We start from the raw sequence: 27,638 nt of genomic DNA, 5'->3' as shown, positions 1-27,638 counted from the left end.
CGAATGGATTTAGCTCAAATTCTTACACAATTTTATTTATAAACGCAACAGTATCTACCTTTAAAATATATATTTTTATTGTATTTAGTATTAAGTATAAATGTTTGTGATCGTTTTGTCCGTCCATCTATGAACATGTGCAATTTGTCTACTTAGTGCCTTAAGGGTTTTGATACGAAATATATTTATTATTATTATAATTAATTATATTATAAATATTAAAATAAATTTTCTCATGGCACCGAACGAATAATGCTTGCTGTGTATAGTTTGAAATTAAAATTAATTATTATTAATTTAAACAGTGGTTTTATTTTTGAATTGATTATTTATAGTGATATCTGCAAATCTATTTCTTTTTTAAAAAACATTGCCCAACGCTAGCAGTATCTCCTGTGTCGTGGGTGCGTTTACAAACATACAAGTTCCCATACACATCACACCCAGACCCGAAACAATAATTTGGGGATCACACAAAGAGTTGCTCCAGCGGGTATCGAACCCGCTACACGTTGCGCGACAGCGACCACGCCAACCGTGCAGTCAACTCCAGTCAAATTCAATATACCTACAAAACAGATTTATCATTCATATAAATAAATACAGTATCTACATAACTATCAGCTTTAGTACTATCACAACCTCGTTCCATCTCTCTCTCTCTCTCTCTCCCTCTCTCTTCACTCTCTTCACCAACCTAGTCACATTTGTTCTCGCATTTGCAAACGGATGGTAGTTTCCGAGCAGTATAAGGCAGGGAGCACACTGGGCCGCAGATGTTCCTCGCGTCCCTACCGCCGCGCGGTATGAGTCGACCAGGCGTCGTCATTAGATCCACTATGTAGTTCGCTCTCAGCAAACCTGCTGGGAAGTTGTGGATCTTCTCGCGGTCTTCTGCCTGTGGGGAATAAAATTTGGAAATAAAAGCTTTGTTTCTACAAAATTAGAGTCTAATTTCGCTTGTACCATGAATGTTCGAAATAATAAGAATAAAGTTTATTTCAGAAAAATGATATTTTTGTTTTGTTGTTTCCTGGACCTCACACTAGGATTCCCTGTGTCGGCTGTCGTGAATTTTAACATAACAACATAACAATACATTCAGGCCTGAAACAAAATTTGGTGGACCGACCGACCCGCGCGCGACACGTTATGCAGCAGCCGGTTATCCAGCTACTGCGCTAAGCTAACTAAACAGCCATCTTATTACCATACTAAATAATTCAATTCCTTACACTAAAATTAAGCACAACCCACTAAAATAAATAGAACTTACAGGATCAATCTCAGGCACGCCAACCTCGCACCAGGCGTACGCGCTGGACGTGCGGAACAGTGCGCACGGTATACCGACCCGGTCCGCCAGCACCTTGTACAGTAGCGCCCTCTCTAGCGGCCCGCCACACTTCACGTAGCCCAGCCCTATCACTGGGGAGGCTAGGTCTGACTGCAAATCAATAGTATAATAAAGTATTAAATTATTTACTGCCGCACTCAGAGACATTTAATGATTCCTTAAACTATTCTAAGTAATCTCCATGCTTGGAGGCGGCTAGGAGATCTCAATTCAAAAACTAGGTTTATCTGAAAGTGCTACGGCCCGGTATCAGTCTCTTATAGGGTCTTATAAACCCACAAGAATGGTATAGGTAGTGTATTACACACTGCCGTCACTGACTCGTAGATGACAGACTTGGGAGATAATGTATGGAAATGATACGTATAATACATTTTCTTAAGAACCGATGAAACTACTAATATATAGTTCTGCTTACCATAAGATCAGCGAGATGTAAGTCTACGCTGGGCATGGAGCAGTCCTTCTCCTGCGTGAGTCCACTCATTTGTTCCGCGACGTACTCGCCCAACAACTGCGCGCGCTGCTTCAATGAGGATGATACTTCTTCGCACTTCTCTCGGTATCTGATCGAGGAGAAAACCATCAAATATGTCCTTATCAGCCAAATGATGTCGACTACTGAACTAAGCCTCAAATGCATGGTAGAGTTTGGAAAACTAGTAAAGTTACTAGGGCTTTGTCAGCCTGTAACTTGTAGTGTTGTGTACTATAGGTGCACATAATTTATGATTTTCGTCCTAATAACATGTCTCCTCATTGACTCCCGACATCACAAACTTAAAAGCATAGAACGAATTCCCTTACCTCACTTCGTAATGAGCGTCTTCTATCTCAAAGTAATGCAGTGATCGTGCTCTAAGGAAAAAAGAAATAAAATTATAGGTACACCAAACAAGTGAAGAATCTTAAAAATTAGTTTAAATAAAAATCTATTGACGAACGCAAACGAGCAATGCACATTATCATAAGAAATCAGCACCGCCAATGGGCACTCGCAATATTATAAGAGTTACAAGTGCGTAACGGGCCTTTTTGAAGGTAAAATATTGTCAAAAGTAAAACATCTTTAACACTCACGGGTCACCGAACCACAGACGTAACCTAAGGAGATACTCCCGTAAGTTGGAATCATCTGGTACCGGAGGAAACCGCATTCTCCCGAAGAGCGTCAATTTTGGATCGGACAGACGATCTGGCAATAGAAATTAGGTGCAGTCAGCCAATCTATTTAGAATGTAGGTAGGAAAGATTATACAATTATATCTCTTGTAATCATTATTCAGTTCAGCCGCTAAACAATATTTACCATTTATGTACTGAATCTCTTAGAGAAAATGGTGGAGAGCAAATCCTCTTTTATCATAGTCCATAATTATGTTGACATGACGTCATGACAGGTCATGACTGACATGACGTCCAACGCCACCTGTTTCAAGTTTAACGAGATCGAAACGAGACCGCGTTCGTCACTCTGATTGGTTGGTTCATTGGAGCCGATCAATCCGAGCGCCGAACGTCATAAACGTGTCGAACACGTTAAACGTTATATAAACACATAATATTAATACGGATGGGGCCCAGTAATGCCTAATCCGGAGCTGCGGACTACCTAGCGGGTTTACCGGAGCTCCGGCTCGACAAGCAGGAGTAGGCACGGGGTAGTTTTTAGTCAGTAAGAGTCTGACACTCCCTCTCGTCTCGCCCTGGCGAAAGAAGTCATCGGGTGATTTTCCCCCCTTATAAAAAAATCCTTCAGATCGCCTCATAGTAAAGCACAAATACTTACAAGCGCTCATAAGATTAGTGCCTGAGCCCGAATCGTGAGGCGGTATCTGGAACATGCAGATGAACACAGGGTTGCGCGGGCGACCTGTCTGCGTCATCACCGTCTGGATGCTGGGGAAACTGTCGCGGAGCCGTTTCAGGCAGTAGAAACCCTCCTGTAATGAAATAGATATGTGTTTCATAATTGATTTTATTATAACTTTCGTGAGACATACTAAATTAGTATGTAGGTACTATATTAATTATTATGTTATCGGCTCATTCACGAGCTGCGGACTACCTAGCGGGTTTACCGGGGCTCTGGTTCGAAAGGCAGGAGTAGGAACGGGGTGGTTTTTAGTCAGTAAGAGTCTGACACTCCCTCTCGCCTCGCCCAGGGCGAGAGAAGTCATTGGATGATTTTCCCCCGCAAAAAAAAAATCGGCTCACTCACAGTATATTACACTGCACAACACTAGCAGCGCGACAATCGCCGCTTCGAGTGTCGCGGAATGCAGCTCATGAATATGAGTCTCTTGCATGGCTTGAAACTAATCGAGTTCTTCGTCAAACAGTTACGCGAGTAAGCCAATAACATAATAATTAATGTTTCATAATTCGTATTTATTGAATATCTAGTGCGTTTTAAGCACGTGTGGTTACAGCCGAGTAAATATATTCCATATTGTCATCATCGCACTCTTCGTATACTTACCTACCTAAGCGTCGTAAAGGAATTTACATTTGCCAGAGACTGGGTAACAGCACTTTCTGATAAACATGAACCTATATACCTTTAAGTGGGGAGCCATGCTACGGCACGAATGGTCCGGCTAGAGTGATACTACAGCCCCACAGAAAACCGACGTGAAACAACGCTTGCGTTGTCTGAGTGAGGTTACCATATTACTCCCCTTCCCAACAAACCTCAAATTCCTATTTTTATATATATTTCATGTGTGTACCGTAACAATTATTACTTTTGTTTGTGTGTATTTTTGGTGCATCTTTCTTTTCGTATTTAAGTAGAACTTAAAATTTAGCGTCGTTTGAACACTCGAGTATACCTACCTAAGTCATTCAGTCAGTAGCCTATTCATACATACCTGAGTAAAGTCATTGATGTCCAGTCTACCAGTGTACGCCAGCTTGGCGGACGGATGATGGCGGAAGATGGCCTCCAGGGCTGGCTCCCACGCACTCACCACGTACCTCGCTTGTGTATTCTCCACCATACTGAAGAATAGAAAAAATCCTTTATGGGAAGTTGATTAATATTCTCAATTATTAAAAAAATTTAAAAAAAATCATCTAACATACTTTATAAAAAAGGTGCGCTTGTTCATAAAAGGGCTGTTCGACTGCCGAGTAAGACAGGTCTTAGGTTTTTTTTAAAGGGGAAAAATCATCCAATTACTTCTCCGCCTAGGGCGAGGCGAGAGGGAGTGTCAGACTTACTGACCAAAAACCACCCCGTCCCCACTTCTGCCCTTCAAGCCGGAGAGTCTTGGGTAAGATTTCCGACTCGTGTTTTTCGATTCAGCAAAATCTCAGAACTAGCGCGGAGAAAGTATGCCTAATGTATGACAATAGGTTTACTCCCTATTACATGGGACCCATGACATAACCAGACGACATAACAATACGTAACGTAACGTCACGCTTTTTATCCCCGAAGGGGTAGGCAGAGGTGCACATTAAAGCATGTAATGCCACTGTACGGAATTCCGGAGAATAAGTTTTTTTTTTTTGAGGGGGAAGCCATCAATTACTTCTCCGCCTAGGGCGAGGCGAGATGGAGAGTCAGACTTACTGACCAAAAACCACCCCGTTCCTTCTCCTGCTTTTCGAGCCGGAGCCCGGTAAGCCCGCTAGGTAGTCCGCAGCCCCGGATCAGGCATCAGCCCTACTGGGCCCCATCTGTCCGGAGAATAAGTTAGTATTTAAATAGCACTAACTAGTGTATAGTCCCCAAGTCTAAGTATATGTCGGCCCCCTCGTTGCTGACGCTGGCGATGATGAAGGAGCACAGCGCCGTGCGCAGCCCCACGTGTTCTATGTGGAGGTTCTTTGCTATCACCTGGAGACAAGCAACATAGTATAACAAGTATAGTATAACTACATAGTATATAACACAGCGCCGTGCGCAGCCCCACGTGTTCTATGTGGAGGTTCTTTGCTATCACCTGGAGACAAGCAACATTATATAGAATAGAGTCAGACCTTACTATGCGGAAATCCATGCTACGCTACACTGAATCGTAAAGCATTCAGTTCATTTAGCCAATTTGGATTTTGGATTAAGACAAATTAGGTGGTAGATACAAGTTTAATTTAGAAATGATAAATGAAATTGATTTTATTTTTCATACAAAGTGTTGCTACGTGCAGTGATCGAACGCGTTACACGTTACGCAGCAGACGGTTGCCCAGCCACAGCCACGGGCAAATCCCCACCTCCTCGCCTTTCTTCAAGGTGATCAAATCCCTAGCTGCCTCCTCAGTCATCAGGCCGGTCAGCACAGTGCACGTCAGGATCTTCAAAGTGATGTCTGGGCGCTGGGAACAAACAAAACAAAATGGCGTTAAAGAAACTGACCGTCAATCTCTTTTTCAAGCGGTAGGAGTCTATGTAAATATAATACTTATTTACTATCACAGTGTGTAACTTGACACTATCTGTAGATACCCTTAGTACGAGTTTGCGTAAACGATTGTGTTAATGAGAAAGCGTTCGGCATTCTGATTGGTTAATTTATTCTCGCCGGCCAATTAGAGCGCCGAGCGTTTTCTTGTTTCGATTACTTTAAACGTAAAGCAAACTCATACTAAGAGTACTGTTAACTATTGACTACCTCGGTCGTTGGTCAAGTGCGAAATAGGCAATATTGAACTTTAAGACACAAATAATAAAGTAACTGTTTACCAGTAAGATGGCGAGGAGTTCAGCAATGAAGTCTCCGTTGACCATGGCCTTCTTACTGACGTGGTATATCTCCAGGTTGATGTAGCACTGCACAGCCAGCCTCTGAGCTTCGATGGGGTTCTGAGCGACTGTTGACCGCAGAATAGGTACATATTAGTACCAATTGGGTAATTTCCTCAGACACAAACAAATTCAAAAAAACACAATTACATATTCAAAAATAATCACACTTTCGTTCATAGATTTGATGATCTACTTAATTTTTGTTTTTTTTTTGCAAATTTTCTAAAAATAAGTGCTATTGGACATAGAAATCTAACGTTATAACGTACCTACTATTTCATACAAAATTCATAGAAAATATCGTTTTATCGTTTATTAAACTACGACCACCACACCACCCTAAATCGTATTTTTTATAAGGTTTAAACTCACATTTTCTGTTGACATTTCTGATGGCGGTAAATGGCTTGACTTCGATGACGGCGAAGGCAGCTTTAGGGATCACTCGACACAGTTCCATGATGGCTTTCAAGGCGTTCAGTCTAATGGAGAACCAGATCGCCGAGTCATCTGCCACAATCACTGTAGAAGAGCAATTTTAATCAAGAGGTGAAATATAGGGGTTTTAAATACAATCTATGTCGGCCGACTACATTTTAATGGGATAATTAACAAAACTGATAAAAGATAATAAGTATGTATGTATAATCAAATCCTATGCACTCACTACCTTCGCACAAAAATACAGTACCCTTAGTATAAGTAACTATAAACGAGAGCGTTCGGCGCTCTGATTGGCCGGCTCGAATAAACCGACCAATCAAAGCGTTTCGATTACTTTCAACGTAAAGCAAACTCGTACTAAGGATACTGAACAAAATGTGACTATATTCTTTACAGTTCGGTTGCTACGTCTGAAATTCAATTTTTTTTTACAGAATAGTAATTATGGTTGAAAATCTATGAAAAAATATAATAAATTGTTAACATACCACATAGAGCATCAATGATATTGGTATGATCACACATGCGCACGGCAGACGCTAGCAGCTTCGTCATGTTGGCGACGCCCATCGCCGCGTCAGCCAACAAGTCCACGTTGGAGCTCAGCAGCTGGTGGCAGAACACCATGTCTGTCTCCGTGTTGAATAGTGCCTGGAAACAAATATCAACAGCTTGTGATACCGATGGACTTAGGGCCTCTTTTAAGGGAGGAAACTCCGTGTTGAACAGAGCCTGGAAATAAATACCAACAGCTTGTGATACTGTTGAACTTTTTTCAAGGGGGGAAAATCATCATCGACTTCTACTTTTTTTTTTTTTTTTTTTTTTTTGTTAAATGGGACGACGTTTGGCCGCTATCTCACCTGATGGTAAGTGATGATGTGGCCTACGATGGAGCACGTCTGCCCATTAGCAACCTATTCACTCGGGCTTTGAAGACACCCAGGTTATACCCATCAGGAAACACAGACTCCGGCAAGGAGTTCCACTCCCTAGCAGTTCGCACAAGGAAGCTTGAAGCGAAGCGCTTCGTGCGTGTGGGTGGGATATCCACCATGAATCGGTGACGCCTCGCCGATTGTCTTGTGGTTCGATGATGGAAAGGACTAGGAGGAATCAAGTTGTGCAATTCCCCCGCACACTCTCCGAAATGTATCCGGTAAAAAACGGAAAGGCTTGCGACCTTAATTCAACCCGAGAATCAAATTAATCAGACTTATCAGAAGTTAACTTATATATTATATGGGTAATTTAACACTTTAAACTCCACGGGGTTCACCGGTGACCGACGTTAGCGGAGGGTTTGCCTTCAACTGTTTTCTGTTGGCAATTAAGAATAAAATAATTTAGGCATCTTACATACCTCTCTCCCATTAGCAGTATAAGACATTTTAGTAAGCACAGCCAAGCAGTGTGGCTTCATAGCCGGCAACGCCATCTCCAGGTAGGCGAGGAGACGAAGGATACACCCTGACTGGTAGAGGTGGGACGCGTTCTCCTCCGTCTCCACGTAGTTGCGGAGCACGCCCAGCACCATCGCGTGGACGTCACGGAATTCATAAGACTGTGAAAGACCACAATAGGTACGTAGACCTGATTATAATATCACATCTTTATTCTACAGGTAGAAAGTGAATATTGTACACAATAAAATATTGTCTGTGTGACGATCGAACTTGGTTCGGACCGGACCACAAATATGGTGCAACCGAAATCATATTCGATCATGAGGCGCATCATCAGTTTGTACTTTTATTGGGACCTATCTGCTCGGTCCAGGTCCTCTAATTATGTTATGAGACCCACATAAATGTTAGGAGGCATGTCTTATTTATTCTAATTAGCAAGTCACAGACTGCTCACTCTCTCGCCTTCCCCAAGACGGGAGAAGTCATTCCCCTCAAATGAAAATAGCATAGGTACTCTACTCACCTCTTGCGGACATGTTTGTAACATATAGACATTTTTATACAATTTGACATTCATAACTTGACATAGTTTTATATTTTTATATTTCCTTTTACAATTGTTAGTTTGAGGACCGTGTGAGATTTTTGCTAATATTTTTAGAAATTATGTTCTGACAAGCATTTGTGTGGCCTACCCAAATGTTCTTTTGGTTGGTGTTGTTCGTCGGATCATTGCAACAGTCAGCTGAGCTTTGTAAACTGACACATGCGTGCTTCCAATCTGAACAGGTCAAATTGTGGTTCTTTCCTCATACAGAATAAACTTGGACGGTTCTCCGTCTTTAATTGATTTTGTCACTTTAAAAGAGACTATGACCTCTGAGTTTGTTTCGGCATTTCTTCTCAGTAGTCCGTTAGGAAATGCCGACCTATCTAGTATTTAAGAGATTGACGTGTAAAAGTGTTATTTTATAACCTATTTGCAAAATAAATATCATTTATCATTTATCACCTCCAATATATCACATAAGTCCAGAACACCAGTGGATGTTCGAAACGTCTTCTGTACAACCTGGTCCTTGTACCGGCAGATCAGTTGGTCCACGGTCTTTAGAGCCGCGTGCTGGATAGCGAGGAACTTGCTCTGCATCAGCGCTAGTAGTGACGGCCAGCTGAACTGCGTATTCTTCGTCACTTCGGCTGCACATATCGGATCTTCGAGGAGGTTGCTTAGCGTCTATAAATAAGTTTTGGAAACACAAATTATTTATCAACCTAACAATTAAAAGTTAACATTGATAAGTTAGTTAGATTTTTTCTTCAAAAAACGTTGCTCCACATTAGGATTTTCTCCTGTGTCGTGGGTGCGTTTACAAACATATAAGTTCACATGCACATGACACCCAGACCCGACACAACAATTTGTGAACCACACAAAGAGTTGCGCCGTGCGGGAATCGAACCCGCTACCCGTTGCACGGTAGCCAGTTGCCGAGGCACCGCACCATCCGTGCAGGAAGTAGTACCTACATAGTTAAAATTATCAAAGATCATATAGGTATTCTCACCTGAAGACAATTTTTCTGAACATCAGGGTCTAGACTGTTCTTCATCCTAGCAAACAAAGTGCTGAGGATGTTAGCTGACAGGAGTTGTTCGCAGCCAAGCGGTTCCTTAGTCAGCTCTGCTAGAACTAAGGACGCAAACTCTAAAACGAAGACGTCTTCAAACTGCAGAGAGAACGGTTCGAACAAAGTCGTTATTTTTTGTCTGTATCTACCTATAAATTCTTGATAAGTAGTGTTAGTAAGTATAGAATTTGATTATTTAACCGACTTCCCAAAAATGAGGAGATTCTCAATTCGGCCGGCATGTATTTTTGACGTGTTCGAAAATAGCCTTTTTTTAGCCATGGTAGTGGAACACTACCAGATTTTCGGAGTTCAAGTTGGAAATTTAAAAAAAGACATAGCCACTATTTGCTTGACTCGCAATAAGATATAACCCAATACTCGCACAGGACCTAATACAGTTGACAGTAATTGAATAGGATTAGGATACTTACCCTCACAAGCATGGCAGCAATCTTCCTCAAGTTTTGTGGGTTCTCCAAAACTTGTTCTGGGCCTCGTGGTAACTGGCAGAGCTGTGCCAAGGCCTTCAGGGCAAACCTTCGGATGTTCAGCTCATTGTGCTCCACATGAGGCAGGATGTGTGTTATCGCATCCAAACCGAACAACAGTTCGCGGTTGCACATCTCTTGCGCCGAGTACTTTGTTATCGCTCGGAGAGTCTATTCAAAGAGTAAGAGTAGAATGCCTACTTAATACTTCTTTTTTATATTACCTAATGGTGCAATTAAGAGTTTGTCTTATGTTGTAGGTATTTACAACCAGCTATTGCATATTTGTAAAAAAAAACATTGGCACTGTTGTCACAGTTGTTCCTTGTGAGATTCGGGCTGGGCCACAACACCTTAGCGACCAACACCCAACACCGTAAATTTGTATAAAAAAGAAGTTTGCAGTGCGATGACTTTCTTGTGATACGTCGCAACGCAGTGCTTTGACCTCGCCCTTAGCAGATTATTCTAATGTGACTTCTGGCAAACCCTTGTTCAATATGTAACCTTGTTCATGTATTGTACGTATTCAACTAGTGGACGTATTCAAGTTGATGATAGGCCACCTCTGAAACCGGCGCCAGAAATGTGGACACTTGTGTGAACAAACAAGTCTTTATATTGTGGCATTGAATTTTGATGCTATTTTGTCCGCATTATAAGGAGAATTCAAGAAGTTATGTTTAGGTACTTACCTGACATATTATTTCAGGTTCTACAGCATCGAGCAACAGTATCGATGTGTGCGCACTTTCAGGGGATATAGTGAAAGGGTGGAACACCACATCTTTCTTCTCCGCTGATCTGTTCTCTCGTTCTTTTTGTAAGGGTTTCGCCATTTTGTACGATTATTAAAAATCAATAGAAGTTATTTAAAAACACATTTATATTTATAATACAATTTGTTGTGAAGATCCTGAGTTGTCAAAGACATAAGATTTGACGGGCACAGTAGATGATAAAATGTTTTGTTGAAAACCTTCATGGTGATTCAATAAAGATGATGAACTCTATCGATTGGGTTAAGTTTGAAATACGAATAAAATGAACGATGGTATGGATGGTATAGCTATCTAAACCGTAATTTAGCTTTGCCTAATTTTTTTTTACGGAATAGTTGGCAAACGAGCAAACGAGTCACCTGATGATAAGCTATCAGCGTCGCCCATGGACACCCGCAACACCAGAGGAGTCACAATTAATTAATTACCAATAGAGTTTAGAAGTGTATTGATTGATACAATCTTATTAATAAAATAAATAAATAAATAAATATTATTAGATGCGCTCATCACCAGAGCCAACTGGAGCCAACAATACAAGTTGCTCAAAGAGTCAAAGGTCTTTCACGCCTAACTCCTTTTTTCAAATCTTAACAGAACTGGCCACTACGTTATTTATTACCAACCGTAATGAAAAAATGGAGCAACTGTCAATTCAACCACAACTGTCATTCAGTCAGTATATTTTTAGGTTTATTTTACCTTTATGCATAGGAAAAATATATTTGTGCGTCTTATAGGTGTTTTGGCTAGGAAATTTAGGGTGCTGCAAGAAGTATGGATCTTGCCGTGGTGGGGCAGTGGGGGGTTGGCTGCTGTACCTCTCTGGACCTTAGATACTCTGGTGCTGCTTCTCAAACTGTGTTCCACCTGTACTCTGGCTGCTGCGAGGGTGTTCATCCCGCCAACTATGAAGAGCTTACATGGAGAGACCGTTTTAGTTAGTGATGTTTAATATAAAAATATTTGATATTTATAAAAGTTCTTTCCTTTTTTTGTTGACGAGGGGAAACCTTCAAAACGCGCTTACCTTTTTGGGGTAAAACTAGGGAGTGTGGGATTTTTACCTCACTAAAATCTCCTCGGTGGCCACCATCTGCACGTAAAGGAGGCACTGGGCCCTCATAGTATACCAACCCCGGAGCCCCATTAAAGTATTAAATCGCTATTAAAATAATGTCCTGAAACGGGCAAGTAGAGGAATAGATATGTTTCCCAGATTTCCCTCATTGCATTTATCCGTAGAACCACTAAAGCCTGGAAGTTTGGCACAGGTAACAGGAGCAGGTCACGGCATCGGAAGGGAGTTGGCGATTCAGTTCGCAGAGTTGGGCGCCACCGTCATATGTTGGGACAACGACGCGCGGAGAAACAACGCTGTCATCGACGAAATAAGACAAAAAGATGGAGAGGTAGGTGTTGCCGTACTTATAGACCTAATGTCATAAATACAAAGTGACTGACTGTGTGTGACTGACGTGAATGACTGCACGGTTGGCCTGGTGGTGTCAAACTCATTGTGTGATCCACAAATTGTTGTTTCGGGTCTGGGTATCATATGCATGCCTGAAAGATGTCGCGTCAGAGAATGGAATGTAGTATTCCATGCACTCACGCAACGCCCCTGTTATGGCATCCGCACAAGCTGACGGGTCTTCAGTAGAGAAGCAGACAGGCCGCCAAGTTATTAGGATGCAAAAGAGGATCGCATCCTGTTCCAATTCTGCTGACTTAATACCGCCACATCCGCCGAGATCCTCTGGGACAAGGATCCGGTGGGGAGTACGTGGATACGGATTTCACCAGACAGTGGTCAGAGCTACCCAAGGGTGAAGATACTGACACCGAGTAGCTGTCTGGATCAGTTGTCAGCAGAAGGTCTAGGCAGTTGGCAGTGTGCGAGTCGACATCGGGCACCCTTGTGGCCTCCTGGACCAGCTGGGTCAGGCCAAGCGTTAGCGCAAGCTTACGCATTTCCTCCCAGCATGGTCAGTGCACTGGTATGGGAACAGCCACTCCTGGTGATGAGCGTTAAAGTCCCCCAGTAACACCAACTGGGCCGATGGGTACCTCTGCCGAGCCGCATCCGCCGTCTCCACAAGGTGCTGCGCTAATCTGGTCGTCTCCAAATCTCCGCTGTGCGACCGGTAGACACAGGCATAGAGGATTTTCTCTATGCCTGTGTCCACCAGTATCCACAAGGTTGAAAAACTGGGGTCCTCAAAGTTTCGGAGACGCCGGTAACAGACGCCGTCTTGGACGTATAGGCATACGCCTGCACGGGGAACGAAGTTGTGCTCCAGAGAAAAGCCTGGGTAGTTCAGGTATGATACGTCCGACGGACATCTGATCTGGGTCTCCGAGAGAAACAAGAGCGTTGGGTTCTCGGTCTCCAGATGGTGATGGACCGCAATGAGATTTGAGTGCAAGCCTCGGATGTTGGAGAGGTGCACTTTGAGGGAGAGGAGTGCAGCCGCTGTTGAACCCTTTTCTTAGCTCTCGTTTTCATAGTCGTAAATAAGTTGCTGAGAGGATGGCAGTGAAATGTTCCTCCTCACAGGCGACCCCAGACGCGCACTGCAGTTAGCCACATCAATGGGAGGCCAGCCTGGAGACTGCGGGGACGCCCGAGCCCCCCCACGTAACTTCCGGTCGCCAACCGGCACGATGGCGTATACGTGGGATTTTTCGCTAGATGGCGGGGCAGCCTTTCACGTGTGGCTAGCACGCTAATTGGGCCCCCAACTATCTGCGGTCGGCCAGCGGTGCACCGTGCCTCGGATCCCGCTACCCTCCGCGACTGGCCACCCGATGCAGCCACACCAGCGCGCGCCAGATCGGTCTACCCATAGTGGAACAAACATTTCGACCCATCCTCTCGTACGGCGTCACCGAGCATCGTAGCGGAACACGGCTAGGCCGCTTGGCGACACGGTTTTGCTCGGTGGGTGGTTATAATGCCGTCGGCCGAAACCTACCACCTGAGAAATTTAATAAATTAATTTTAGAATTCTCCTGTTCTTCCGTTAATAGTATGCAGAGCCATGTAAATTCCTGAGTAGCTTTTCTCTTATGCCTCTCCGAAAATAGGTACCTAGTCCATAAAATATACAAACTATTATAAGTCCCTGATGGTCTAATTTATTTCTCAGTGTTACGGCTACACAATAGACGTGACAGCTCGTGAACAAGTAGCAGCCCTAGCACTGCGCATGCGACGCCAGCTGACCGACGTAACGATGGTAGTTAGCAACGCGGGGATTCTGACCTGTGCACCCATCAGTCATCTGCGACAAGACGCCATTTTGAAGCTCATCGAGACCAACCTGCTTTCGCATTTTTGGGTAAATTGAAGGACTATTTAGTACTTAGTATTTAACCTTGGTCCAGTAAGTACAGCAGCTGCTTACCACAGTTCAGATCTGCATAGACCCTTTTGGTTGCATAACCAGCAACGTCACGCCTATTATCCCCGAAGGGGTAGGCAGAGGTGCACATTATGGCACGTAATGCCGCTATACAATGTACACCCACTTTTCTCCATTTGTGTTATAAGTCCCATGTAATAGGTGGTGAGACTATTGCCATGCACTTGGCACAATTCCAGACTTCGTGCTACTACTGAGAAATTTTCAGAAAACCGAAAAAAGCCCAGTAATACTTTGCCCGACCCGGGAATCGAACCCGTGACTCCTTGTCCGGCTGTCGCACTTGCGACCACTCGACCAACGAGGCAGTCCATAATAATGGTTGCATAAAGTAGGTCCCTTATCCATTTCCATCAAGGATTTTTGGTTTCCAGGTTATTCAAGCGTTCCTGCCCAATATGATAGAGAGGCGACATGGACATATAATCGCGATAAACTCTAGTGCAGGCCTAATGCCCTGTGCCGACATGATTCCGTACTGTGCAGCCAAGTTTGGACTAAAAGGTTCTTATCACTGTGGTAACCACTCAAACTTTCTTAGACTCAAGTTTACTGAAACCGATTTTCGAGAAACATATCATTACGATAACTTTTCATGCATACTCGTCTGTTAAGGGTAATTAAAAGTACCCTTAACCTTGAAAAGACTGATGACTGTAGGTACATAATTAAGAATACTTTATATAATGGGGCTGTCATTTTTCTATTTGGAAAAAACCCTAATTACAAATTAAGATAAAAAAGTAGATTCCAAGAAACTATTTCTTATGCCAGTTACCTACAAATCTAATTTTTCCACCCAGGCCTGATGGATTCCATAACAGAAGAGCTCAGGCTGGACACGTGGACAAAGAACATCAACACCACGTCAGTGTACCTGGCGACGGTTGCCACCGGCATGTACCCACAGCCATCGCATCGTTTCACCACGTGGTACACCGAAATTACGGCAAAGCAAGCTGCTAAGACTATTATTGAAGGTATTGTCCACTGGGTTGTTTGTCCACATTTTGCTAGAGTCTTTAAGTAGTCCAAAATAACGATTGCCGTTTGAGGTTGTGCCCTTTTGTTTGGCAATGGGTTCACTAGATATGTAGGCATTAGGCACCCAGTATAGACTGATAGTTCCATTACAATCCTGTAACTGGTATAAATGATGTGCCTTTGCTTTCATACCTAAAACATTTTCTTGGGTAAGAGCTTTAAGTCCTGTTGGCGTTATTTTCGGTGTTCTTTTTGTAATCAATGTTTCACAATTTCCAGGAGTCCGCAAGAACTACAGGAATATCAGCATACCCTCATTCATGAAGTTCCTAATCGATCTGAACAACCTTATGCCGTTCAGAATAAGAGTTATTTTTACTGATTTCTTCAACATCCGTCACAGAGGATGGTTTTGTTTTTGCTGAGAGGATCTTTATTGGTTCTCGGCTACCTTGTAAGCCTAAATATCCAGATATGGTGGATAGAATTATTCAAGAGCTGGAATGCTCATAAAACTTCTTAAATATGAAGTTTCGTAAAAGATGTGAAACTTTTTTACTGTGGTGAGGATACGTGTGGAAGGTCACTCGACATCGGCGGTATTTCCGAACCTATACGACCTTCAAACCTTCAAGAAAAAAACGTGTTCCTTTTTTAAAAGATCGTTGTTTTCTCTGGTGTTGCGAGTGTCTATGGGCAACGCTGATCGCTTACCATCAGGTAATCCGTATGCTCGTTTGCCCCCAATTCCAAAACAAACAAAAAAGAGAATAGATAATGTTCTCGAGATTTTCTTTTTCAAGTTTTAAAAAAGGAGCACGCAGTTTTAAAATTCTCGTGAAGATTTTTTATACTTGTGTTTTATAGCTGTAAAGTATTCTAGATAGTACCGATCTTAGATTCTTTTACAATAACTATAACAATAAAATCATGTATGGAATCAAATCGTTTTATTTTCGTCACACTGAAGAAATATACCTATTTACAGAGACATAAAAAGAAGACATTGTATGTTTCTTTTTTACATGTGCTACAGAAATAGTTATAGAATATAATTTGTATCACAAAAGTACTTTGATTTTTAATTAAAAATAATTACGTCACAATAATTGAGAAATGACAGGGTAGTTATATGACTAGATTTTTTTAAATTCTAATAACTATTGGAAATGAATGACTTTAAGTTTACTTATTATTCAGTGCTTTAAGTGTGAAATATGATTCTAAAAATTTAACTAACTATGGGTAATTAAAATTAACTCTCTTTTTACAGAAAGGGATGCAGGATATAAAGTATAACGTCATCGCTATAAAAGTATGTGCGTGCGAGTGAGATGTCAGATAACATGTAACTATCTATCATCACCTGTTTATTACTTGCCGAAACTATAAAATATGCTGTTACCCTGTATTTCCAAAAACTAATATTTTTCGTCTTATAATTAATACAAGAACTACACGATTCATTTAAGTACACCTAAGATGGCACATTTGCCTACAAAATTTTAAGAAAAATCACAGAAATCTTACACTTAGATACCGGTAGGTAGATAAATGCACAAACTAAGCTAAAGAGAATTATCATTGGTTAATTTTAATGAAGTTTCTCTCTTTTAATTAAATTCAATCATGACTAAAATCTATTAACTAGCATTATTATTTTTAAATAACTAGATGTGAGATATCAGTTTAATTATATTATATGCTCACTAGTGAGTGAATTAACTGTTAAGTGTAACAGTTCAACAAACAGTTAACAGTAGGATGCTGTATCAGTTCATGACTATGGGCCCTTGGTGTGGCTTACAAATAGTTAAGTTATTACACTAGTTAAATTCACTTTTCTGCCAAATCCAGTAACTAACATTTTAGTAAGCTGCATATAATCTTCTCATTTTCACACCCTAAACACAGGCATGTGTAGCCAATTTATATTTATTCACACTTTGTCCGCACTTTTCACAAATGGTAATTTCTATATGTTCTCTCAAATGATGTTCCATTAATTTTGTATCTACAAATTGTTTGTTGCAAATATGGCATACTGTTGTTTCACTCTCATGGAGTATTGAGTGACGGAATAACGAGGTTCTAGTTGCAAAGCTACGTCCACAAGACTCACATAGGTGACGTGTTGGTTCCGGTTTTGCGGTATGTGTCTTCACATGTATGTACATTTCTTTGCGGTCTGTTGCTGTTATGTTGCATATCTTGCATCTGAAACAGTAAAAAAGTAATGTAAGAATATTTTTCATTATGAAAAAGATATTTGAAGTGTTTAAAGAAGACTTTTGACATCCTGACTAACTCGGGAGGTATAAATCTTAAATTCCAGTTAAACTTTATGGACTTCCTTAAATACAAGACAATTTTGTTAAAACGGTAATAAAGTGATAAGACTTACCTATAAATAACCTTCTCAGGTTTTTCATGTTCTTCCTTCCTATGTTTAACTAGTGCTTCTGTACCATTAAAAGTATGTCCACAAATATCACACACTCTCTCATCAGCCTTAACAAGATGTTCCTTGGCATGCTTGTATAGTTGAAATCTCTCTTTAAATGTATCTCCGCATCCTTTACATCGGTACACACATCCTACCGAAGCTGCATAATCCATGAGGCAAGTTTTGTGGTGCTGTATCAGTCTCTCTTTTGATGGGAACTCTTGTCCGCAGTTGCATGTAAAAGGTGCCGAAGTATTGTGGGTAATTGAATGCATTTGCATTTGTTGCTTAGAATTAAACAGCATGTCACAATGTATACATGTTCTAGATGCTATGTCACAAACACTCAAGTGCTGCAGCAATTTCTGTACTGCATCATATTTAGTTTTACACCCAAAACAGATAAATGCGCTAGATTCTACTTTTGATTGATTCACATTAGTTTTGCTATCTGATTCCCTCATTACTATACCTTTTACTATATGCACTTCTGAATTGATTACATCCTTTTCTGATTTAAACTTTTTCACCAAATCCTTCTTTTTAGGGCTTGGCAATTTAGTGATTTTATTGTTCATTTTACTAATTTCAAAAGTGTGTTCATTTTTGTCCAACATGTTCACAATACATGGTATGTCTTCCTTGCCAAGATTGTTCAAGTATTCTTCGATGTTCGCAGTATTGTTTAGAAATTCTAGAAGCGAATCCGAGTTGTATTCGGAGTCGGGTAACGGCTGTATCACCATTTTGTTTTCCGTCGACTTTTTCAACTTTTCTTGGACTGAAGACTCAAGCCAGTCTTGGGAACAGCGGGCATTGAGTTGGAAATTATAAAATTGGTTCAATAATGACACACAGGACGAACAAATCGTTTTAGGAAGATGATCATTAGATGATATCGTTACGGAGAGGCAGGCCTTCAATTGAAGGGTAATTGTGGGATTTTCGAGTATGTTGACGTGGTCTGATTCGACGTCCAGACATATTCGACAACAGTTTTGAACATCATCACACATTTTTATCTATTTACAATAATATTTACTAGACACCGGTGGATAGGCAATTAGCCAGACGATGACAGTTATTGTAGTTTTACTTTCTGACAGATCCAAGATCATTCAGATTCACAAGCAGGATTTCTTAATTTTCGGTATCGCTGCAGTGCGCTTACAATTAATTATTAGGTACTTTCTTTAATTTATTAATTTTCTCATACCTACAATGAACAATAGTTTTTCTTTAGAATAAATATTGTGTCGTCGACATCTTATGTTTCTGAACGAAAACTAAGTAATCAGGATATGAGGTCAAGGTCGTTGAAATAAGGGTACCGTAGAAATAATAAAATCCGTTAAACATGCTGTTGCCTAAGAGATGAAAATTAATGGTATAATTAATTAGATAAGTACCTATTATGAGGTCATGTAATTATATAATAATCCTACTTAAATTACATTAATATTATAAAAAGTAGTATTTTTTGAAGATATGCAAATTTAAAATAAAAATAAACATGGATTACTAACTAAAATACAGTTCTAATAAATATTAAGTTTGATAACTTCAATTTATTCCTCTTTGTGAAACTCTAAAATCTCATTTTAAATAAAATTATGTATGTACAGAACCATTACTAAATTAACAATTCGCACTGCCTACCCGTTTGACAGTGACATTAGAATCTGTCAAGTTATTGAAATGATAGGTGGGTACTGTGGGTAGGCTTTGATCGCATTGAATTTCACAAATTAATTAATTTACATATCGCGTTCGACATTAAAGTGCGATTTTATCATGTATATCAGTGAGCGTTAAATGTGAAATTCAAATTTTTAAATCGAACTGTTTGTGCAGTGTTAGGACGAAATATAAAACGGCGAGTGACGCTGACTGGTGTTGATGTCAGAAATCCATGTTTTGCGACAAAACATTGTGTAAATTATACAGGGAGTGAACAAGTCGCCAGTATGGCTAGCTCCAAAGACAATAATAGTAATAATGAGGCACAGGAATCGTTGTTATATTCTGCCAGGCACGGAGAACTGTCTGTGGTCAAGGCGATGTTGGAAGCGAAGGATGAAGGGAAGTTGACTCTGGATATCAATTGCAAAGGTAAGAATATCTGCGAATGTAATGGGAAGCCTGTATCTCAGGAGGACTGTCTTCCTGAGATACGGGCATTGCCCAGTTAAGGAGACAGAGCTTGAAGTAATTTGGATGTTGGTATAGTTAGAAACAAAGAATTATTATTAAAAGAAAGACTTAATATTCCTGGTAGAAAAATTCAGTAGGTATGTGATCCAAGCTCATAATTTTCATTTCTATCTGTTCATTTAATCATTTCCCATCACACCTAATTTGTTTTTAATTGTGATAGTATTGTCTTAGATGTAACTCATTGTTCCTATGAAATTCCTTACTGTCCTTACATTGGATTTGTAACAGCACTATCTTAGATGTGACCCATCAGTCCTAAGATATTCCTTACATAAGATCTATCAAATGTTTTTAAAATGAGAATGTTAATCTACACTTACAATACAAATTACAATATATTTAGAAAAATACATCTAAAAGCAGATTGAAAACTAAAAATATATTATATTGTTAGTGTATGTTTCCGCAAAGTAATGCCTGATTCTATTCTAGTTATATGAGAATGTTAATGTTAAACCATATAAATATATTGTTAAATCTTTATCATCTTAGTGTAGTTATATGAAAATTGTCTTTCTGTTATTTATTAAGTTATGGTTTAAAGTACAAAATGAGGTCATAATTAGAATTTGTACAGCTGTGAGACTCATTTATCATAGGCTTTTATTCACTATGACCAATTTCTGTGACTCATTGTTCAACTGACCTATTGTTTACATTTTATAGCATACTAACTTCTGCCAGCGGCTTCACCCATAGTCCCCTGAGATAAAGAATATCCTATGTGTTATTCCACACCATAACCTACCCCTGTTCCAAATTTTATCCTGCTCCCTTCAGCCATTTTGGGTTGATTATTAACAAACATACACATAAACAGAAATTCACATTTATAATGTTAGTAGATGACCGACTTCTGTGATTCATTGTTTAACTAACTAAGGTATTGTGTACATTTTATAGCTTACAATAAATTATTCTAAACCACTGAACTGTGTCAGATTGGTTTAATATTACTGGCTATTTGATGTGCATTTTTTTTGCAGTACAAGATTAACTAGGTAGGTACATTCAACACTCGATAATTCTAAATTGGTGGGATTCTTAAAATATTTCGAATTACCGAATGTTTGAAATATTAAATAGACCAAAATTCGAACTGGCCTCAGAATGTAGGCTAATATATCTGCAAATAATAATATTAACTGCAAAATCTCTGTCTCTGTCTTTCTGCAACTTCGAATTATCAAAAGGTTGACCCCAATAAGTTGAAATTATCACGTATTTTTGTTATTTAGCAATGATTTTATCATTCGAATTAACTACCGAATGTTTAAAAATGTATTGGTTTAGTTAGTTCGAAATAAATACAACTAGTTACCTCGTGATGACTTCGATTTACATATTACCGAGAGGTTCGAATAATCGAAGGTTTGAATCAAAGAGAGTCAACTGTATATCAATCACAGTAGGACTCTTTATCATCAGCAGCGTGCGTGGACGCAGCGATGTCGCCGCGATGTCTCGCAGCCTAGTCTGTGTCTCGAATCTAGTAACTATAGCTTTTCTCAGTATAACTATTCTAAGTTATGTGAGTAAACTAACTATTAATTTAAATAAACTAGTTACTCAAGATAGTTATCATTAAAACTTAACTAACTATTCAATTCACCATTCAATAATTTATTCAACATTAAGCTTGGAACAAGGGCAAGGTCTCAACATTAAGTTCCTCACTAGTTACAAAATTCTTAGCAAGCACATTCAAATTATAATCTTATGAGTTAAAAAATACAGTTTGTATTGCATAACTATTAAGTAAGTTATAAAAATCTAATATCAATATAAGACCTTTTAAACAATAAGATGACATCATATACATAACATAATATTATGAAACAAGAAAAACAACTAGATATGCTAATGTGTTACTCATTTGTGACATTTTATTTGTTCAAGTTACCTATGTAACTAATCTGTCTGCATCATTAGAGATCACTATCATTTTAATGTTGTGTTTTTTCCATAGGATTAGATATCATTGAACTAATTAGTATTAAGATAGTTATCTTAACTAGTTATTAGCGACTTCGGCGCGGTTTCACCCGCTCTGCTTGGCTCCTGTTGATCGTAGCGTGATGTTTTATAGTCTACTAGCAAACCCGGCGAACTCGGTTTCCCCACCAATGATTTTTCTGAATTTTCTTTGCTATAAACCTCACGGAGCCCGAGACCTTTCCAGCGAATGCAAAATCGTGGAAATCGGTTCGTGCGTTCTGGAGTTAGTTATAGCTTCAGGAAGGAAAACCCGACTTAGTTATTTTTATATTAACTATAGATAATCTTCCTCAATAAATGGACTATCTGCCACTAATTATTCAAATTGAATGCGCTAATCTCTGAAACCAGTAACTAGGTTCAAGCGTTCAAACAAACTCTTTATATTTAGTTATATAATAAAAAGTATCACTGATTATAACATGATTGAAATGAGTTTCTATTTGTTAGGTACTTGTTGTAATAAGCAGAGTTACAACTTTCAAGTCTCATTAGCCTTTAGGCTACGTATTTTCTCACACTCCTAAACTTTGATTTCTAAGTAGTTATTATAATCTTATATGACAAAATAAAAAAATACGTGTATACGTGTTTTTTCATTATCTCACTGAAGGACTAAATAGATTTTTAATTTTTACACCCTGTCATCATCAAATTAATGTTCAGTATAAACCAATTAGATTTCTTTTTAAGATATCTGGACTATAAAGCAATTTACTCAAAATGTATCATGTTCTTTTTCCAGGCAAAAACAAAACAAATCTAGGCTGGACTCCGCTCCACTTGGCCACATACTTCGGACATAAGGATGTAGTGGAAGCGCTATTGGAAGCTGGTGCCAATGTGGACGAGGTCAATGACACCGGCGACTCGGCGCTACATAAAGCCTCCTTTATTGGAAATGAGGTGAGATTATGTTTTATGAAGCAGTTATTTAATCTGCCTCGTTGGTCGAGTGGTCGCAAGTGCGACTGCCGGGGGGGTCTCCGGTTCGATTCTCCGGTCGGACGAAGTATTGTTGGGCTTTTTCTCAGTAGTAGCACAAAGTCTGGAATTGTGCCCAGTATTTGACATTTGACAATAGGCTCATCCCCTATTACATGGGATTTATAACACAAATGGTTAAAAATCTGTTCTGATAATGTAACTATTAGGCCTCTAATAAGTTAGAAAGTTCGAATTGCCAGTTGCAAAATAGCCTAGCTCGTCTGTTATTATCTAATATTGTCCGTAAAAGCATTTGATTACGTTCTACCGCCTCCTACGCGGCGCTGTATTGGGAACTTTCCGTTAACGAAACAAGCCTTCTACCTATATTTGGCTGACACTCCCCAAATCATTGATCGACCTGTATTTATATTTAGCAGCAACTCGCTCTTTCCGACTCTGCCATTATGGTCCTTTTATGCTTCATTGACATTTTGTAAGTTAATTTTGTAACACGTACTCGCTCTGGTTATCAGCAAATTGTTCTTTATGTTATACCCATATCACGAAGTACAGACTACATACATACTCTGATCAAGCTGTTCTATCTGTTAATCTTTTGTAGATTTTCATCTCTCTCTCAAAGTTTATAAAATCGAAAATTGAATAAAGTTTTTTCAATATAGAAATGTTTTACAACTAAACTTTTTCTTTCCTACAGGAACTAGTAATCCTTTTACTAAAATACAAAGCTGACGTCAATATAATGAACGGCGAAGGTAGGACGCCGTGTGACATGTCTAAGACGAGAGACGTGCAGAGATTGCTCGAGGCGGCTGGGAGGGCGGAGAGACACGAGAGGGAACTCAGACTACTGACAGCCGCCAAAGATGGCAGGATTGATGATATTCAGGAATTGGTGAGCTATTTGTTTATGTCTTATTTGTGTATTGTAAAACTAAGTGCTTCGTGTGCCTGTTTGTCTTTTTTTTATTAATATATACCTAGTCGGAAATTTCTCAGTAGTAGCACGGAGTCTGAATTTGTGCCCAGTATATGGCAATTGGCTCACCCTTATTACATGGGACTTACTTATAACAAAAATTGTGAAAAGGGGGTGTACATTCTACAGTGCCGTAATGTACACCTCTGCTTACCCTTTCGGGAATAAAAGGCGTGACGATAAGCGCCTGTTTAGAATTATTATCTTGCTGTTAGCGTAACTGACACAAAAGTTAATGGTGCTCCCACACAGCAGTTATATAACGTTATACAACATTGTGTGACATTTATAACAGCATGTAACATACTCTACAACCACTGTTATAATTTGTTTAAACACAAATGTTTTTGTTACATATTGTTGGATTACGTTATATGTATAACCGCTGTGTGGGAGCACCATAAAGAAATAAACTTAATTTGATATTAATTATGAACCCGCCACTGTCCTACTGAAAGAATTACAATTAAATACAGTATTATGTAATAAGGTGCATTGTTGACATTCACCACCTGACGCTACTAAGAAACAAGTAATAATAAAAATATTACCTTGACATTATCTAAATTGATAGACAAAATATTGATGTCACTTTAAAAGACATATAATGTTGCATATTGCATCACAATTGCCCTAATTATAATGTTTTATTGATTTCCTTTTAGATAAACTGTGAATTGATTCAACTTATGCCACCAACCTAATGCCACTATTATTCTTTTTTGGCTAAGTCAATATTAATAATAAATTCACAAAATAACTCAAAAACTAATCTACCTATTTGTGTATCTATAACATACACCTATTTTAATTTCAGCTAAGCAGTCCAAACCCTCCAAATATAAACTGCGTGGACGCGCAAGGCAACACGTGCTTGCATTGCGCGGCGTACAGAGGACACACCAGACTCGCCGTGTTACTACTGCAGAACGGAGTCGATACCACGCTTAGGAATAATAGCGGTTAGTATACTGGGGCCTTAGTCTGCTATTACAATTGTGTCAGAATGGTCGATCTCTGAGCAGTGCGAGAGGGACGGAGCTATACAACCTACATAGCTCCGTCCCTCTCGCAGACTAAGGCCCCTGAACTAGACTCGACTCGACTGCACAGTTGGTGCGGTGGCTGGGCGACCGGCCGCCGCGCAACGTGTAGCGGGTTCGATTCCCGCACGGAGCAACTCTTTGTGTGATCCGCAAATCGTTGTTTCGGGTCTGGGTGTCATGTGTATGTGAACTTGTATGTTTGTAAACGCAGGCACAGGAGAAAATCCTAATGTGGGGCAACGTTTTTTAAACGTTTTTTTTTTGCTAGACGAATAACCTTCACTATTAGTACGACTTTTCTTTACTATACGGCTCTCTGATTAGTTAGTTAATTCGAACCGGCCAATCAAAGCGCCGAACGCGCTCTCATTTCGATTTAAGGTAAAGCAAACTTTTACTAATAATCCCTCTGATAAAATTATTACATGTTATTTTAGATTCCCATGTATTATAAGGAAAATATATTGCTATTTTCTTACTATCACAGAAAAAATTGAGAAACTGGACAATTCATTATCAATATTATTTCCTACCCATTACATTCATACACTATATGCAATAAAAGGCAGATTGACCACTCAAAACTTTCGTATTATGTTAAAATTAAAAAAAACATTTTGACACCCTTCATTGGATAGTACTTAAAACGCCAGTGGCGCCATCTATGTAACGCAAATTCTCATAAGCTAACTTCTTCTTTCTCTATAGGTCAGTTAGCTATAGACATGGCTAAGGACACAGAGATGCGTGAAGTGTTAAGCGTGCGACCCGTGCAGCGGCTGCAGAGAACTGCCGCGAGGTTCGAGGGTCCGTTGCTGAAGAGGTCGCGGTTCTTGGGGTGGAGACCAGTTTGGGTGAGTTGGAGAAAAGAGGGATACAGTTTTGAGTTCGTTCACTGTTGGACTATGACATTCGAAGGTTATGTAGATAAGGTTCACATTTGTCATAATCTTTGAGCTTAATTGTTTTTTTAGAAACCGACAGTTTAAGGTTCAGATTAATCAGAGAGCGATGATTGTTCTTTGTAAAATATTACGGCATCCGCTCAAAAAGTAGAGATCGTGACAAATGTATTGTATAATTTAACTTATTTATACCCAAATCTAATGACGTTTGATAATTATTTCTAAGTCAATATTCTTCAAAAAGATCCTCATTTTATAGTGAAATAATAAATATGATGAATAATAAACCAGTCTCGCTCCAACCGTCTTCGATTATGCACTGACATGGTACTAATATGTTCCTCCGGTGCAGGCGGTGGTCCAGCGCGGCGTGCTGCTGTACTACGGGTCCCGCGCGGAGGCGGCGCGGCCGGGCGCGGCGTGGCGCGCGCGCAAGTACCTGGACGCCGCCACGCTCAGCGCCGTCGGTACCGACCCCGCCGCCATACTGCTGCGCTTCAGCGACGGAGACACGCACCGCCTCGCCGTGCAGGCCGAGCGGGACATTCCTGCGTGCAGACAAGTCAGTAGTTAAGAGCAGTAGGAAAATAACACGAGAAAATTTAAGATGAATGCTAATTTCTAAACTGTACCCTTAGTATTAGTTTGTTTTACGTTGAACGAAAACGAAACGAAAGTGCGTCCGGCGCTTCGATTAGCCGGTGTGCGTGTGTTTGTTTAGTGAGGAAAAGCAATAAAATCTTTTAAAATGTTATCTTTTGTACGATTAATACTACTGTCGATTCTTCATTTTTATACGATAGAACTAAAATCGACAGTGGTGCCATCTAATGAAGCAAAAAATTATAGTAAGGCGTAGCGCAAAACTAAAGAAGCTTAAAGATACAACTCGCACCTCCCATCTTATAATTACAAAATACGTGTTTTGTACGATTCTCATGTGATTATTTAGAACAATTTAAAGATCTAAAAAAATAATTTATCATTATTGTTGTAGCAATGGGTGACAGCATTGAACGAGCACATTGCATACTCGGGCCACTACCTATGGGCGGGCGCGTCGCCCGACTCCGCAAGGGAAGCCACCGAGGACTTGGAAGATGAGTGTAAACCATTGGGTAAGAATCTATAACGATGTTACTTAAACTTATTACCTTCAACAACAACGTCATGCCTTTTATCCCCGAAGGTGTAAATACGGGTGCATCTGCACATTATGACACGTAATGCCGCTGTACAATGTATACCTACTTTTCACTATTTGAGTTATAGGTCCCATGAAATAGTTAGTCACTTGGTTTATATTATAACTTTCGTGAGACATATTAAACTGAGAGTTAGAGCTAAATATGACTATTTACTGGGAAATAATGTGGACCTGACTTCTGTGTTTAGTCTATCTTTCAAAGCAGTAACTGCTGTCTCTCTTTCCCTTCGCACGTATTCCGACCTTTCTTTCTTTCTTCTTCCTTTTAAATCTTTGGCCAACCAGAAAACTTTAAAAACATTGTTTGTTTGTGTCCCAGGTTCGATGCAGGACGCGCTGACGGCGGCGACCAACAGCCTGGCCCTGCTGGACACGCAGCTGCGCGAGTGCGCCGCCATCGTGGCCGCGCTCGACAAGTCCGTCAACGTCGGCACCTCGCTGCATCACTCCGCCTACATGGTACGTGGGACTGGTACAAGGGTGATAGCTGAAGATTCGGGTGGTATTCATACTTAGGTCATAGCTGAAAATTGGGATATTTTTTCTACTTAGCTCATGTTTTACCACCTCCATAAAAGTACCTGATAAACTTATATAAAAGATAGTT

At 40.0% G+C, this 27,638-nt stretch overlaps 5 protein-coding genes across 8 annotated transcripts in view; 3 read left to right on the top strand and 2 right to left on the bottom strand.

Annotated features, from left to right (window-relative positions):
• Positions 1–27,638, top strand: part of LOC118269957 (17-beta-hydroxysteroid dehydrogenase 13-like) — a 157,936-nt gene that overhangs the window by 8,847 nt on the left and 121,451 nt on the right. The gene's annotated exons all lie outside the window — the stretch shown is intronic.
• On the bottom strand, positions 673–11,372 carry LOC118270080 (uncharacterized). Of its 3 annotated transcripts, XM_050698616.1 has the most exons (18): positions 11,230–11,372; positions 10,784–10,905; positions 10,032–10,259; positions 9,535–9,696; positions 8,979–9,203; positions 7,921–8,121; positions 7,046–7,208; positions 6,486–6,635; positions 6,051–6,178; positions 5,582–5,683; positions 5,083–5,204; positions 4,231–4,360; positions 3,147–3,300; positions 2,438–2,552; positions 2,165–2,215; positions 1,776–1,923; positions 1,277–1,447; positions 673–898 (listed from the first exon to the last, which is right to left on the bottom strand). In XM_050698616.1, exons 1-18 carry the CDS (start codon positions 11,255–11,257, stop codon positions 698–700), a joined length of 2,601 nt encoding a protein of 866 aa, XP_050554573.1. In that variant the 5' UTR covers positions 11,258–11,372; the 3' UTR covers positions 673–697. The 3 variants fall into 3 exon arrangements, with proteins under 3 accessions (XP_050554573.1, XP_050554574.1, XP_050554575.1); XM_050698617.1 differs by lacking the exon at positions 11,230–11,372 and having other exon boundaries at positions 10,784–11,136; XM_050698618.1 differs by lacking the exons at positions 10,784–10,905; positions 11,230–11,372 and having other exon boundaries at positions 9,535–9,659; positions 10,032–10,171.
• On the top strand, positions 11,492–16,125 carry LOC118270090 (17-beta-hydroxysteroid dehydrogenase 13). 2 transcript variants are annotated; one of them, XM_050698628.1, is made up of 6 exons: positions 11,492–11,810; positions 12,145–12,282; positions 14,023–14,214; positions 14,673–14,802; positions 15,102–15,278; positions 15,562–16,125. In XM_050698628.1, exons 1-6 carry the CDS (start codon positions 11,577–11,579, stop codon positions 15,705–15,707), a joined length of 1,017 nt encoding a protein of 338 aa, XP_050554585.1. In that variant the 5' UTR covers positions 11,492–11,576; the 3' UTR covers positions 15,708–16,125. The 2 variants fall into 2 exon arrangements, with proteins under 2 accessions (XP_050554585.1, XP_050554586.1); XM_050698629.1 differs by having other exon boundaries at positions 11,530–11,810; positions 12,116–12,282; positions 15,562–15,888.
• LOC118269865 (zinc finger protein 175) lies at positions 16,218–18,926 on the bottom strand. Its single transcript, XM_035585206.2, has 2 exons — positions 17,687–18,926; positions 16,218–17,499 (listed from the first exon to the last, which is right to left on the bottom strand). Exons 1-2 carry the CDS (start codon positions 18,742–18,744, stop codon positions 17,187–17,189), a joined length of 1,371 nt encoding a protein of 456 aa, XP_035441099.2. The 5' UTR covers positions 18,745–18,926; the 3' UTR covers positions 16,218–17,186.
• LOC118269846 (oxysterol-binding protein-related protein 1) overlaps positions 19,419–27,638 on the top strand; it is a 78,042-nt gene continuing 69,822 nt past the window's right edge. The window contains exons 1-8 of the mRNA XM_050698609.1: positions 19,419–19,840; positions 22,689–22,849; positions 23,592–23,789; positions 24,691–24,835; positions 25,628–25,773; positions 26,177–26,386; positions 26,822–26,942; positions 27,351–27,490. Of these exons, the coding sequence (XP_050554566.1) occupies positions 19,696–19,840; positions 22,689–22,849; positions 23,592–23,789; positions 24,691–24,835; positions 25,628–25,773; positions 26,177–26,386; positions 26,822–26,942; positions 27,351–27,490 (1,266 nt within the window). The 5' untranslated portion in view covers positions 19,419–19,695. The remainder of the gene's footprint in view (positions 19,841–22,688; positions 22,850–23,591; positions 23,790–24,690; positions 24,836–25,627; positions 25,774–26,176; positions 26,387–26,821; positions 26,943–27,350; positions 27,491–27,638) is intronic.

This window comes from Spodoptera frugiperda, chromosome 15 (genome assembly GCF_023101765.2).
Source record: "Spodoptera frugiperda isolate SF20-4 chromosome 15, AGI-APGP_CSIRO_Sfru_2.0, whole genome shotgun sequence".
NCBI lineage: Eukaryota > Metazoa > Arthropoda > Insecta > Lepidoptera > Noctuidae > Spodoptera > Spodoptera frugiperda.
The sequence above is the reverse complement of the archived record's forward strand: the minus strand, read 5'-3'. Positions and strand labels throughout refer to the sequence as shown.

Coding starts and splice junctions, on each gene's coding strand:
- LOC118270080 (XM_050698616.1), bottom strand. CDS start 11,257: ATGGGCGACGCTGATAGCTTATCATCAG. Junction 6,179..6,485: donor CAGAAATGTCAACAGAAAAT/GTGAGTTTAAAC, acceptor TGCGGTCAACAG/TCGCTCAGAACCCCATCGAA. Junction 899..1,276: donor GCGTGCCTGAGATTGATCCT/GTAAGTTCTATT, acceptor TATTCCCCACAG/GCAGAAGACCGCGAGAAGAT.
- LOC118270090 (XM_050698628.1), top strand. CDS start 11,577: ATGCATAGGAAAAATATATTTGTGCGTCTTATAGGTGTTTTGGCTAGG. Junction 14,215..14,672: donor ACCTGCTTTCGCATTTTTGG/GTAAATTGAAGG, acceptor TTTGGTTTCCAG/GTTATTCAAGCGTTCCTGCC. Junction 14,803..15,101: donor AGCCAAGTTTGGACTAAAAG/GTTCTTATCACT, acceptor TTTTCCACCCAG/GCCTGATGGATTCCATAACA.
- LOC118269865 (XM_035585206.2), bottom strand. CDS start 18,744: ATGTGTGATGATGTTCAAAACTGTTGTCGAATATGTCTGGACGTCGAA. Junction 17,500..17,686: donor CCTGAGAAGGTTATTTATAG/GTAAGTCTTATC, acceptor TTACTGTTTCAG/ATGCAAGATATGCAACATAA.